This window comes from Poecilia formosa, unplaced genomic scaffold (genome assembly GCF_000485575.1).
Source record: "Poecilia formosa unplaced genomic scaffold, Poecilia_formosa-5.1.2 Scaffold1333, whole genome shotgun sequence".
Classification (NCBI taxonomy): Eukaryota; Metazoa; Chordata; class Actinopteri; order Cyprinodontiformes; family Poeciliidae; genus Poecilia; species Poecilia formosa.
Window position 1 is genome coordinate 1 of NW_006801272.1, and position 14,083 is coordinate 14,083.

The 14,083-nt window shown below is 51.4% G+C and overlaps 3 protein-coding genes across 5 annotated transcripts; 1 reads left to right on the forward strand and 2 right to left on the reverse strand.

The window, feature by feature from the left end:
- Positions 1 to 76: 76 nt before the first annotated feature.
- LOC103132802 (ephrin type-B receptor 4-like) lies at positions 77 to 9,304 on the reverse strand. 3 transcript variants are annotated; one of them, XM_016667591.1, is made up of 15 exons: positions 8,564 to 9,304; positions 5,675 to 5,745; positions 5,443 to 5,585; positions 5,007 to 5,373; positions 4,773 to 4,935; positions 3,641 to 3,796; positions 2,952 to 3,107; positions 2,597 to 2,803; positions 2,233 to 2,523; positions 2,065 to 2,161; positions 1,680 to 1,741; positions 1,490 to 1,603; positions 594 to 841; positions 372 to 518; positions 77 to 274 (listed from the first exon to the last, which is right to left on the reverse strand). In XM_016667591.1, exons 1-15 carry the CDS (start codon positions 8,661 to 8,663, stop codon positions 92 to 94), a joined length of 2,505 nt encoding a protein of 834 aa, XP_016523077.1. In that variant the 5' UTR covers positions 8,664 to 9,304; the 3' UTR covers positions 77 to 91. The 3 variants fall into 3 exon arrangements, with proteins under 3 accessions (XP_016523077.1, XP_016523076.1, XP_007544650.2); XM_016667590.1 differs by having other exon boundaries at positions 2,916 to 3,107; XM_007544588.2 differs by having other exon boundaries at positions 2,597 to 2,801; positions 2,905 to 3,107.
- Positions 9,305 to 10,223: 919 nt separating this feature from the next.
- On the reverse strand, positions 10,224 to 12,066 carry psmb6 (proteasome 20S subunit beta 6). The gene is made up of 7 exons (XM_007544586.2): positions 11,928 to 12,066; positions 11,248 to 11,315; positions 11,113 to 11,178; positions 10,965 to 11,030; positions 10,748 to 10,877; positions 10,489 to 10,633; positions 10,224 to 10,411 (listed from the first exon to the last, which is right to left on the reverse strand). The coding sequence occupies exons 1-7, from the start codon at positions 12,024 to 12,026 to the stop codon at positions 10,284 to 10,286; spliced, it is 702 nt and encodes a 233-aa protein (XP_007544648.1). The 5' UTR covers positions 12,027 to 12,066; the 3' UTR covers positions 10,224 to 10,283.
- Positions 12,067 to 12,700: 634 nt separating this feature from the next.
- On the forward strand, positions 12,701 to 13,317 carry trappc1 (trafficking protein particle complex subunit 1). The gene is made up of 3 exons (XM_016667592.1): positions 12,701 to 12,799; positions 12,895 to 12,965; positions 13,044 to 13,317. The coding sequence occupies exons 1-3, from the start codon at positions 12,701 to 12,703 to the stop codon at positions 13,315 to 13,317; spliced, it is 444 nt and encodes a 147-aa protein (XP_016523078.1).
- Positions 13,318 to 14,083: the final 766 nt, after the last annotated feature.

Genomic DNA, 14,083 nt, shown 5'->3' on the forward strand with positions numbered 1-14,083 from the left:
AGGTGAGTCTGTTATATGATATCATAGTGTTACAGCTCTATGTCGCCCCCAACAGGTCTAAACATGTCATTTATTGTGACTAAATGTTTTTCTACCAGAAATTATCAAAACAATAAAAAGATGAGAACATTTCTGTCTTCTGTTTATGTTTCTCTGCTTTTAACATCCAGGTGTGAGATGGAGGTTTCCATAGCAACAGACTCACCAGAGAGCTGGTGTAGGTCGGGTCGGACGAGTTCTCCGTCAGGAACCTGCTGAGACCGAAGTCCGACACCTGGAGGGACGAAACCGTCAGAGGACGGTCAGAGACAGGAGGACAGGCAGAGACACAGACAGGTGGACAGACAGGAGGACATCCAGGTGAGTCTCACCTTGCAGACCAGGTTGGCGTTCACCAGGATGTTCCGAGCTGCCAGGTCTCTGTGGACGAAGCTCATGTCGGCCAGATGCTTCATCCCTGCAGCGATGCCGCGCAGCATCCCCACCAGCTGGATGGGGGTGAACTGACCGTCGTTCACCTGCAGGGGGCAGACAGGGGACAGGTGAGACCGGGGGACAGGCAGGACGTCAGTCAGACAGGAAGTGGTTCTGACCCGCAGGAAGCTGTCCAACGCTCCGTTCTCCATGAACTCGGTGAGGATCATGACGGGACAGGAAGTGGTGATGACGCCCTCCAGGTGGATGATGTTGGGGTGCTGGAACTGACCCATGATGGACGCCTCCGACAGGAAGTCCCGCCTCTGCTGCTCCGTGTAGCCGCCCTTCAGCGTCTTGATGGCCACGAAGTTCTCCTTCCTGCCGGGGAGACGCAGCCGGCCGCGGCACACCTCCCCGAACTCACCTGGACCGGACCGGGTCAGAGACAGAACCGGGTCAGCGAGGGAACCAGAACCGAAAGGCGTGCAGCAACCTGGTGCTGCTCATCGCTATGATGACATCACACAGAACTCAGGTACCAGTCAAGGCTGGTTCTGACAGAACCAGAACTGGACCCGTTAACACAGACTGGACCCGTTACCCAGACTGGTCCTGTTACCCAGACTGGGCCCAGTCTCTCCACCAGCGGTCCTGGCTGACCTCTCTGACCTTCAGAGCGTTCTAACAGAACCGGTCTGGTTCCTCCTGGTGGCTCGGGGCAGGAAGTATTTCTGCAGTTACATTTATACCAACAGGAACAATGAGGCTTGAAAAGCATCAGTGCCGGTTAATAATCTGTGTCTGGATTATTAATCTGGAATCATTTAACCCCTGAAGGCAGAAGCAGCTGAGACCAGGTTGGTCATCAGAGATCAAAACGTTTCTCTGAATTTGGCTCATTTTCCATCAATTCAGTGCAAAAAACAACTGAATTTCCTGTTTCCTACAGGAAGTGCTCTGGTTCCTCTGCAGTCCAGAGAACCGTCCAGAGGTTCTGCTGGGTCCAGAGGGTCTGCTGGGTCCAGAGGTTCTGCTGGGTCCAGAGGTTCTGCTGGGTCCAGAGGTTCCTTACCGGCGCCGATCACTTCCTCGATCTTTACGAAGGATGCGTCGATCTCCTTGGCGAACTCTCTGACCGCCTCGTTGGGATCCTCGTAGGTAAACGGGTCGATGTACACCTTCATCGCTACGGCAACAACATCACATGTTCAATCAGCTGTGATGTAAGCAAATCAAGGCCTCTGATTGGCTGAGAGACTCACCCTGTCCCATCTGGTAATGACCCGCCTTATCGGCCCGGGACGGGCGCCGCCGACGCCGCTTTCTGAGGGACAGACAGGGGGACAGACAGGGGACAGACAGGGGGACAGACAGAGGGACAGACAGGGGGACAGACAGAGGGACGGTAAGTCAGACAGACAGGAAGTTGGGCTGCAGGTTTCCTCAGAGAGGAAACTCAGAGTCCTAATATAGTCGACCTGTTCCACCCTGAGCTGAGTGAGTCTGAGGTCACAGCGTCCATTGTCCTCTGTGTGTGTTGGTGTGTGTTAGTGTCTCTCTCTCTCTCTCTCTCTCCCAGAGGTCAGAGGTCATGGCGTCCATTGTTCTCAGCGATGGCAGAATCAGGGCGGATCCTCTTTCTCTTACCGGTAGCAGATGAATCCGGCCGTCGCCGTGGCGACCAGCAGCAGCGTTGCCACGGTGACGAGGACAGCGGTGAGCACCAGCTGGGAGTGGGCCGGACCTGTGGGAACCGAGCGGAGCCGTCAGAACCCTGCAGCGGAGCGGAGCGGCGAGCGGCGGTCGGGTCGGTACCGTCGGGCAGAGTGCTGAAGCTGCCGGCGCCGCTGAACGACCCGTAACCCGCCTGGGTCTGGGCCCGGACCTGGACCTGGTACCGGGTGGCCCGCCGCAGGCCAGTCAGAACCAGGGAGCAGGACGGGCTGGACCGGTACTCCCAGGGGGCCTGGTGGTCGGCGAGCGGCCGGAACCGCAGCTGGTACTCCAGGACCGGCGGCTGGTTCTGCAGAACCGGAGCCGTCCAGCTCAGGGACAGGCTGGACTCAGACGCTGCCGCCCTCCTCAGGCCGGACACCGGGGGCGGGGCTACAGAGAGAGGCAGCCAATCAGAGAGCGGCACAGGAAGCCCCACTGCACTCTGGGTAACGTAGTGTTTTACCGTCTCTGCTGCTGGTGACGTTGATGCTGACGGAGGCCGGCTCTGATTGGCTGACCGCAGACACGCCGTTCACCGACTGGATGGTGAACATGTACCTGGTCTGTGGGCGGAGCCCCCAGACGGTGACCCGGGGTCGGGTCAGGCCCGCCTGGGAGGGGCGGAACAGGACGCTGTCATCACAGGGCGAGCAGGAGCCGACCAATCCCTGAGCAGGAGGCGGCAGGGGGCGGAGCCATTAGGAACAACATCCAGGTACAGATTCAGACTGGGATCGAACCAGAATCTACCTGGAGACCCAGCTGTCCTACCTCCGTGTTCCCAGTGCTCCCAGCATTCCCAGTGCTCCCAGCATTCCCAGTGCTCCCAGCGCTCCCAGCCTCCCCGCAGGCGGAGCAGAGCAGCCGGTAGCTCAGGTCTCCCCGTCCTCCTCGGTCCAGCGGCTCCACCCACTCCAGGATGAGCGAGGAGTCGTTCAGCTGACTGACCGGGTGGCGGGGGGCCGACGGCGGGCCTGCAGGGGTCAGAGGTCAGTTGAAGATCAGCTGAGCTTTGCCCTGAGCGCTGACTGCAGGCGGTCTGAGTGAGGAGCTGCTGCTACACACACACTGAAACTGAACCATCAGAGTGTGTGTACCAGGTCTTTATATCCTTATGGGAACATATTTCTGTCTACGATGTGGGAACATTTCCCTGGTCCCAGTGAGGAGGGAACGCTGTTATAGGGACTGGCTGCAGAAAACCAATGGAAGTGGATGGAAAGTCCCCAGAAGTCATTAAAACACAACTGTGTGTATGGGTGTGCCTGTTTGTGTCTCTGTGTGTGTGTATGTGTGTGTGTCTCTCTGTGTGTTTGTGTGTGTGTGTGTGTGTGTGTGTGTGTGTCTCTGTGTGTTTGTGTGTGTGTGTGTGTGTGTGTGTGTGTGTCAGCAGCCGTTCTGCTCATTTTCACATGGATCTGTTTCCCTCTGACCAGGTGCATTCTGGGTAATGTGGCCTCAGCTGCTGCTGAGGGGAAAACAACAGAAGAAGAAGTGGAGTTCTTACGTGTGCAGGCTGCGTGTGGCGGGTCGGAGTCGGCCCGATCGTAACCATGGAGACAGGGGCAGTAGGCGGAGCCTGGGATCCTGGTGTTGCTGTTACCTGGACAGGAAGTGCAGCCTCCACTTCCTGGTTCCACCTTGAAGTGTCCTGATGGACAGGCTGCAGAGAGAGTAATGGATTACATTATCCACTGAGGGGCGGGGCTTAATGTGGCGAGACAACAAGAGACAGGAAGTGGCCTTGGACTGGACAGGATGTGGAAAGTGCTGCTATGATGTCATCAGCAGCCTCTGTGTTTGACCTTTCACCTCTCTGGCTTCACATAGACCGCCGCCCACCGCAGCAGCACTTCCTGCTGGCGGCCAGCTGACCTCTGACCTCAACTGAATTAACAGGAAGCCTCGACAGTCTGCAACCGCGGCCCAGTCCGGTCCGGTCCGTCATTTCACTGCCAATCTGTAACCGGGTCTGACCGGGTCACAGACTTCTGGTTCTACTGGGACCGGGGTTCTGTCTGTCTGTCAAGCCTGTCAGTCCAGAAAACCTCATGGTGATGTCACAGCTACGTCACATTCTGCTGACTCAGCAGATTCCTTATAAATCCGTCATACCTGTAGAAGTTTCATTTTGTGTGTTTTATTTCTCAGAAGTTTACAGTAAATTTTATCTAATTAAGCTGATATGTTAATCAAAGATAAATGACTTTTCCTGTTTCCAGTGTCGTTACCAAACTGTAATCAAGACATTCGTCCCGTTTAGCGTCACTATTACTACAAAAACTGTTTGTCTGCAGATTTGGTTGGATATTTAGTCCCTACAGCTCATCTACCTTTTTAATATTTCAATACTTCTTGAAGAATAACGCTGGTTGCTGACCGAAGCGGTTCTACCAGAACATCCTCTTTCTGGACGCTGCGTGGAAATAACTGGATTTTTATTATTTTATTTTTCCGTAAACTTCAGAGAAATAAAATACGAAACGAAACTTCTACAGGTGTGACGGATTTATAAGAAACGTAGCATCAATGTGCCATTACCACGAGGTGTGACAGACAGTCAGGACACTGGACCTGTCAGAACCAGTCAGAACCGGTGTGGTTCCCCGCCCCCTGTGCTCTTATTGTGAAGGGCTCACCTCGGCAGCGCAGGTCGCCGTCTCCGGCCTCGTACCCGGGACGGCAGGCGCAGCTGGAGGTGGGCGGCCCCACCCACTGGCCGTCCTCGCCGCAGAGCATGCTGGGAGGCTGGGCCAGCTCGCCGGGCGGCGTCACGGCGTTCTCCACGCAGACGCCGCGCGCCTGCAGACCAACAGTCACGCTTTTACTCTGAAAACCAGCAGGGCGGGGCCAGGCGTCGTCGCCGTGGTTACCTGCTCCACCAGTGAGTGGGGGACGGTCTCGGGGAAGGCGGCGAAGGCGCGGCGCAGCGGCGGGCACTTCCTGAAGAAGACGCGCACGGCGAGCAGCGCCATGCAGGCGCCCTGGCTTTGGAAGGCCAGGTAAAGCCCCGCCCCCTGCAGGCCCTCCAGACGCAGCAGCTTGAGGTTGGAGCGCCGCTCCGCGCCGCCGCGCCGCAGCAGGTGGTCTGCCGCCACGGCGGCCGCCTTGGTGTAGGGGTTCTCCATCCAGGCGGGGTGAGTGGGCGTGGCCTCGTCGGCGTCCGCCTGGTAGTAGTAGAGGTTAAAGGTCTCCTTGCAGTGCCGCTGGTTCATCGCCGCACACTCCATCATGGTGAACCTGCAGGGGGCGGGACGCCGTCACTACATCACTTCCTGTCTACGTGGCCCCGACAGCGGCTCCACCCACCGAATTTCTACGTAGAGCGTGGTGGCGGCGCGGCGCGGGATCCAACGTGTCCGCAGCCAATAGGAGGCCGGGCTGGACGGCGTGCAGATCTGGAAGGTCCGGACGCTGTTGGAGTCCTCGTCCAATCCGCTCAGCTCCTCCCACTGGGGGGGGGAGGAACCAATCAGAGAGCAGGGGGAGGGGTTACCATGCAGCCAATCCCAGCAGCCGTGTGGATGTGGGCGGGGCTTACCTGCTGGTCATCTGCAGGGTGATTGGTCCAGCGCAGGTCGGACGTCTCCAGCTTGGTGTTCATCAGAACCTCTGAGGGCAAAATGGAGAAGGATGAAAGGTTCTGGTTCTGTTCAGGTCCAACCGGTCTGAACCATCAGAACCAGCAGGACCTCTGACTGGGCCCTGTGAACCAGAAATGTCCTCAGTGTCCTGTAGGTCCAACAGCTGCTGTCCCTCAGGATGTCATGGAGACCAACTGGGCCCTGAGGACCAACCAGAACCAGAACCAACATGGGCTAGAATGACTCTAAATAACCGGAACCTGGTACCTCTGAGGACAACCGGACCAGGCATCTCCATGGCAACGGGAACAAACATGGCAGCAGGAGGAACATGTAGAAACCACTGAGAGCGCCCCCTACCTGCTGCCCTGGGTGACCGCCCAGCGCCCAGTCAGAACCGGGATCAGAAGGTCCGGACCACAGAATCTGAACCAGGTTCTGACACACGGTTCTGATCAGCCCAGCCTGATCCAATTACTGCCTCAAACTGGCTGTGTGTGTGTGTGTGTGTGTGTGTGTGGGCTCGTGCTCAGACTTGCTCTCTGGCAGCTTACTCTCATTCCTCCAGCCTGAGATCCTGTCTCTCTCTTCTGATACCGGAACCAGAATCAGAACTGGAAAAAGAACCAGAACCCTGCAGTCTGGGTTTTGCCCAGAACCTGGATTGGCTGGAGTGAACGTAAGCCCCGCCCCTTCCTGACATCATCTGCGGCTCAGGTTAGCAATGAGCGATGAGTGAGAATGATGCTAGCACGTTTATCTGAGTGAACAAAGAATAACGGTTTGCCAACAGCTGATCTGGCAGCAGCCGGCTCTGAGCCATGGCTATGTTCATTCATTCACTCATTCATTCATTCACTCATTCATTCATTCATTCATTCATTCATTATGTAAACAGATCACTCCACCAGCCAATCACACACTGCTCTTTATCATCCAATCAGAGCACTGCGAACAGAAATGGCATAAATAACCAATCAGAAGCAGCAGATCAAACATTGCAGCAGGCGCTAAGCTAGCGCTGCAGCTAACGGTTATTCTGATGATTAATCGGATAAAAATGATCACATTCAGGAGATATTTCATCTTACTGCTTCAGCTTTTTAAAACAAAATTAGAAAAACATAAAGAAGTACGAATAAAGATGTTAATTCACTTTTTAAAACAGAAAATCAACATTTTATCACCTAAGAGTCAATAACAACGTTTATTGAACAACTAATTATCTGTAGCAAAGGACGGATCTGCAGCTAAAAAATGTCCTAACATCAACATCATCAATACAGGCTGATTATTGATTAATAACTGGACAGCAGGAGGTGATTAACAGGAGAACCAGGTGAGATCAGGTTCACACAGTCAGAGGGTTTTAATCTGAAACGTTCATATTTAATGTTGTATTACAGAGTTCTGATCTCACAGCTAACAGCTACTCTAACAGCTAGCCCTAACTCTGACCCCTGACCCAAAAACAGGGTTTCCCCTTGTGGGGCCCAGGCTCCGGTCCCCACAACGTAGTATGTGTCAGGAAAATGGTCCTCACAAGATATTACACACACACACACACACACACAATTACACACACACACACACACACACAGTTTATGAGCCTGCAGGTTAAACTGTGACTCACTTGTTTATTTAAATGAACCACAGGAACAGGTTGACACACACCTGAGGCAGGTAGACTGATGCTTATCAGTTCGTCATGAAAACAGACCTGTCAGTGAGCAACGCCAGGAACATGCTGCAGCACATCTACAGCAACGTACGACACACACACACACACACACACACAGCTGGAGCCAGGTTATTAATGAGGCGGTCACCAGTGTCTGCTCGGTCAGCTCATCCATCACTGATCCAGACCGAAGGACTTGCATCACTGTGAGAACACCTGAGGAGCAGCAGCCAATCAGAGAGCAGCAGTTCTGACTTAACCCAGGAGCATCGGGTCAGAACCTCATGCTGCTTCACCAAGCTCTGAAACCAGAACCTTGATACCAGAACCAGGAAGTGGGTTGTATTCCTGCAGACAGGCCCAGTTTCTCCAGAGTCCTGGTTCTGGATCAGAACCAGATCGGGTCCAGCACACCGAGCAGAACCAGCCTGAACCATAGAGACGGGTTCTGGAGCCAAAGAGCGGCAGCTTCATGGTGTGTGTAAAGGTGTGTGTGTGTGTGTGTGTGTGTGTGAGGTCTGCTCCTGCTTTAATAAGCAGGTAAACACAGTGTAAGTCCAGCAGCAGCATTAATAACTGCTATGCAGCAGGCTGAGCTGCAGCCGCCTTGTTATTAATGATAATAGCGATAATAAGTTGTTATTAATGATAATAAAGCATTTATGAAACTTGAAGCCACTTTAGCAGCTGGAGCTGCTTGTGTTTATTAAAACTGATCACAGAGCTGCAACAGAAATATCCTAAATATTCAACATAATCAGCCAAAGAAAGATCAGGAAACCGACTCCATCTGCAGAAACCTCAGAGTTTAGATTATTATTTATGATTTATTATGTAAACATGGTGGAGCCACAAACAGACCCGCTGCTGGTTCTGATTCAACAGGTAAAAAACATGAAAATACCAGTTATAGGATTATTACTAATAATAATTTGTTACTTTTATTAGGTAAAAAACTCACTAAGAATCTAATGAGAGTCCTTAGTATAATAATAATAATAATAATAATAATAATAATAGTGAAGTGAATTAATAATAAATGTGTTAATAATGTTTTCGATATTTACTTTAATACTTTTTTAACCTCCAGATAAATAATAAAGTTCGATTTGAACCGCTACGTCACTGATCGGTGATACCTGATGGTGGACCGAACCGGACTCACCCTCCTCGGCCCAGCAGAACCAGCAGCAGCCCAGCAGAACCAGCAGCCCGCGGGGGGAGGCGCGGCCCCGGCCTGCCTCCGCCCGCTGGCCGCTCTCCATGGCTCCCCGCTGGAAGTCCCCTGACCGGAGCGGCTCGGTCCGTCCGACGGGTCCGGGAGGTCAGCTGGGCTCCTGGAGGACCGGCCGTGCCCGCCTCATTGGAGCTCAGACGGCCGACCGGGAGCGGCGGAGCAGCGGGGGAAAGCTGCCGAGAAGCGGTCCGAGAGCTGCGGGAAGGAATACTCCGAGCAGGACGAGTTAAATGCTGGAGAGAAACTTTCCAAGATGGAGTCTGAAAGTCCGGGTCTACAGCCAAGCCGCGGCCCCGCTTCTTCCTCCGGCTCCCTCCATCTCCGCTCCCCGCTTTGTCTCGCTCTCCTCCCGGGAACCGCAGCGGGCTGCGGCAAACTCTGAGACCGACACCGGAGCCCAGAGGTTCCCCCGGAGCAGCGGAGAGGAGTCGGTGGGTCGGCTGGAGAACAAAAAGAAACTTTTCCAGATGTAAATCCACTCCGAAAGGCTCTAAAGTCCCCCAGTATTCCCAGTCTCCCCAGTGGTTTCCAGTTTCCAGAAAAACTTCAGACAAAGCTGAAAGTTTTCAGACCCCACCCTCACGTGAAGCCCCGCCCACAACCTGCCCGATGACAGTCTGTGATTGGCTGAACAGCCTGTGGTCTGTAAAGGGGCGGGGCTTACCGGTGACCGATACGCCATGAAGGAATGTAGAGGTGCCAGTCTGCGCATGACCGTTAGGAAAATAATTTAAATAATTATTTTAAAAAAAAGAAAAGAAAACTAATTAACAATGAATGAAATGGAAAACATTTATTATTGAAAATATTAAATTAATAATAAAAAAAAACAGGAAAACCTCAGGAAGAAATCTGCTTCAATTAACCACCAGCACATTCTCTAATATTATTCTATAGACACTTAAAGTAAAACAGCCCAGAATGAGCTATGTGCATTAATAACGATATTAATCTGTTCTTGAGGTGAGTGACGTCACACCTGCAGGGCTTCCGTCACCTGAGTGAAGTTGCAGACAAGATTTAACTCTTAGTTAAAATGATTTAACTAAGAGTTAAATCATTTTAATATGATTTAGTTTTTATTTTATTTCAGTGAAAATAATGAATCCGTTTATGAACCAAGACAGATCCTGATGTTCAGGATGTTCTCAGGAGTCCGATCAGTTCCGCCTCAAGATCTCCTCCCAGCAGGTTTCAGATCGACATCTTCAGTCTCATCAACACCTGGAACAAAAGACCCTCCTCCTCCTGTGGGGACAATGGAGCGGGATCAGGTGTCCTCTTTTTGTTGGCAGAGGTGTGAACAATGCTAGAGAAGAACCGCTGGTGTTCACAGGTGCCAGGTGGGAGCTCCGCCCCCTCCTCTGACCGTCCCTTCGTGGGGAAACTCAGCTGGTATCAGTTAAAAAAAACAAACCAAAAAATATGAAGGTTAGAGCAGCTGGAAGAGTTCAAGGCCTGAGAATGAACCGATACACTGCAGGAGGAACAGGACCTCAGGTTCAATGAGACTGGCTCCCCCTGCTGGAGACTAAAGGAACTATATCAGTTTGATAATGTTGATCAGAACAGACTGAGCCGACCCAGCTGAGCAACAGACTGAAACCTTTATTAACACATGTAACATGAACAGAGGAAGTGAGCGCGCTCAGTGAGTGGAGAACCGGGGCAGCTGGTCTCCCAGAATGACCCGCCGCTCCACGCCGTCCTCAGAGATGGAGGCCAGTCTGATGACGCCACCGCTGGAGCCGTCCCTCTCCATGGCCAGAGACAGAGCTGCAACACACACACACACACACACACGGTCAGATCCTGAGGACTCCAACTCCCAGCATGCCCTGCAGCAGCCTTACCTGAGGCCGTCAGCTCCAGACACTGGTCCTTGTTCAGGCCCGGTTTGTAGTTGGAGTCCATGAAGCCATAGACGTAGGTGCTGCCGCTTCCGCCCACCGCAACAGGCTGACGGACCAGCATCCCTCCAATGGGAACGCAGTACACCTGTGGGACAGAACCAGGTTGGACTGGGACAGAACCAGGTCAGAACCAGGTTGGACTGGGACAGAACCAGGACAGAGCCAGGCTATGGGACTCCGGGTGTCCCTGTAATCCTACCTGTCCTCCCTTCCTGCGGTCCCAGCCAGCCACCAGGATCCCGGCCATCAGCTCCTCCCGGTACCGGTAGCAGCTGGCTCTGAACAGGTTGGCCGCCGTCTCCACCAGGGGGGGCTCGTCCAGCTCCACACTGTGGGGGACGGGGACAGAGGGGCAGAGGGACAATTAGAGCTTCACCTGTCAGAACCACACAGGGCTAACCAACCGGGTCTGGTACCTGTGGAAGCCCAGCTGGTAGGAAACAACCTCAGCGATGGCCTGAGTGTCTGCAGCAGATCCAGACCTGAAGCACACAGAAAGACCGATTAGAACCCGAACTGGGACCAGAACCCCGGCTGTCCTCCTGCAGCGGCACCAGGACCGACCTGCAGCAGTAGATCCTGTCGTGGATTCGGGTCAGTTTGTCCGTCACTCTGTTGGCGATGTAAGCTCTGAGAGAGAGAGAGACAGGTGAGTCTACCTGGGACAGGTAACCATGGTTACCTCCCAGGTGTCCTCACCCTGTGGTGGTCCGGGAGTCGGCTCCAATCACCACTCCTCCATCGTATTCCACCGCCATGATGGTGGTCTGAAACATACACAGTAAGCTTAGAACGGTTCTGTTCAGCAGACCTCAGCTGGTTCTGGTCGCCTTCACTGGGTCAGTTAATTATCGGACAACTCAAACCACAGGGGCGCATAAAGGAGATGATAATAGAAGCATCTCTTTGTTTCCCCCAAAGTGGTTTTTTACAAAAGCTAAGTCTTGCACCAATTATCGGACAGAAGGCATGCTTTTATGTTGCTGTTAAACTCACTTTTATTTTACGAGCTCTTTGTCGGACACGTTAACTTTACAAACGATTTGTCCGACAATAGAAACAAGACCATTAGCCATCCCTCCAACACAATAAGAGGAATAAAAGAACCACTGAGCGGGTCAGTTCGGCGGAAGTTCTGCTCCCGGACCGGTTCGAAACTTTAATGTTTTTGGCCCTAAAGACCTTTATTAACAATTATCATTTCTGATCTTTATTTAACTTTCTAGTCTTTAATCAACCAGCGTGAGCAAATGTTGGCCACAGCTAGCTGCAGCATAACTGCTGTCTCATTCTGACACATTTCTGACTTAAAATTGCCCCAACAAGAACCGAACCGACCCGAATGCAGTCCACTCTGGTCCCGCCAGCCCCGCACCTACCCCTGTGCTGACTTCCTCCCTGCTCCAGTCCAGAACCAGGTCATTTTTAGAGGAAATCTGATGCCCGAAGATCGGCATCATAGACGCTGCTGCCGCCATCTTTTTTTTCACTTAGCTCAACGCTGAGTAAAGGAGGAGGTGTCCGTTAATACCGCCGGGATTTATTTCATTATACGCAGGCACTGAAATGGAAACCTCTGAAGTGAAAACAGTCATAAGCAGTTCACTATCCATAATAAACTGTCTGCTTAAAAACACAACTAAATAAACTAAAAAATTAAAATAAAATAAAAAATCCCTAACTATAACTTATCTTTATTTAAGCAAAAAAGATTTAAATCCGGCATGTAAGCGAACAGCTACGCAGTGAGGTCCTGACGGAGACAGGAAAAGAAGGTAAACAGTTCCCGACGCAATAATCAATTTATTGTTGTTTTAACGTTTACTTTTTAGTTTTTTCCCCAATACTTGGTCTCAGGATCTCTCTAACTGTATGCGTCTGTACGTTTAATCTGGATTCTGGGCTTTAATTATTATTATTTGGCTTTTAAACTCCATCTGACCGCCGAGATGAACCAGACTCCATTTAAAAAAAACTTTACATTAGATTCCAACTTTTAAAACTTTAAGACACATTAGAAAATTATTGCAATAAATATTGTAAATATGGAGAAGCAGATTTTTGATTCGGTATAGCTTGAGTTATTGTCACTATTTATTAACATGACTTATTGATTATTGATTGGTTGTCCTGTTTGTGGTCTGTGCTTCAGATGACGGTTCATAATTTGTACATATTTGACCGGAATGGGAGCTGCTTGTTTTACAATGAGTGGAACCGGAAAAAGCAGGCGGGGATCTCTAAGGATGAGGTGACGTCACACAGAAACAAACCAATAAACAACCAGCAATAACCAGTCAGTAGTCATTAACCTGTGTGTGTGTGTGTGTGTGTGTCCGTCCGCAGGAGTTCAAGCTGATGTACGGGATGCTGTTCTCCATCAGGTCCTTCGTCAGCAAGATGTCTCCTCAGGACATGTATCCTTCATCAGCTACCTGGTTGCCAGGTTACCAGTGTGTCCTCCTGTCCTCCTGTGGTCCTTAATGCGTCTCCAGGAAGGACGGCTTCCTGTCCTTCCAGACCAGTAAGTACCGCCTCCATTACTACGAGACGGCCAGCGGCCTGAAGTTCGTCATGAACACGGATCTGTCAGTGAGCAACGCCAGGGACACACTGCAGCACATCTACAGCAATGTAGGTGACACACACACACACACACACACACACACACACACACACACGTACATATATCTTCCTGTCTCCATCAGGACTTTCCTCTACTTTCCCTCCGTTGCTGTTTTATTTCTGCAGCCGAATCCTGACACTTAAGAACCCAAAAACAGGGCCTGGACCCGGGTTGTGGGCCCCATAAGGACCAGTTGGTCCTGACATTGTAGCAAAACAAGGCTACACACACACAGAGCCCGGTTCTGGTTCTGGAGTAGAATCGGGTTTTATTCTCTCTGGGTTCTAAATAGAGACGCACCGATGCATTCACTGCCAATACCGGGCCGATATCTGAGGTATCGGCTGATATTGATATAATACAGATAAATAGTGCTAAATTGACTTTAAACATTTAAAATTAACATCTGTTTAAATGTTGCAAAGAAACAACAATCCTCTTATCCACACATTTCTATTGATTGTATTTATCTATTATTTAAATAACTTTAAATAAAGATAACAATCGTTGAGGTGATCAGAGCGTTATGAAAAACAAAGCAGCTCCAGTCCGTTCACAGCAGGGAGCCGTTCAGAGGAATCGATTCGTTCCTGAACGTCTCATCAATATAAGTATAAATCAGTAATAACTATCACATGTTGACAATTTTTTCTTTCAGCCTGAAGAAAACCTGACATAATTATTTTACTTTAGGTGTTTAGATGCAGTTGGTCAGCGCGGGGCGCAGCTTCTCAGTCACAGATCAGTTAGCAGAGTAGCCCCGTTAGCAGAGTAGCTCCGTTAGCAGAGCAGCTCCGTTAGCAGAGCAGCTCTGTTAGCAGAGCAGCTCTGTTAGCAGAGCAGCTCCGTTAGCAGAGTAGCTCCGATAGCAGAGCAGCTCCGTTAGCAGAGCAGCTCTGTTAGCAGAGC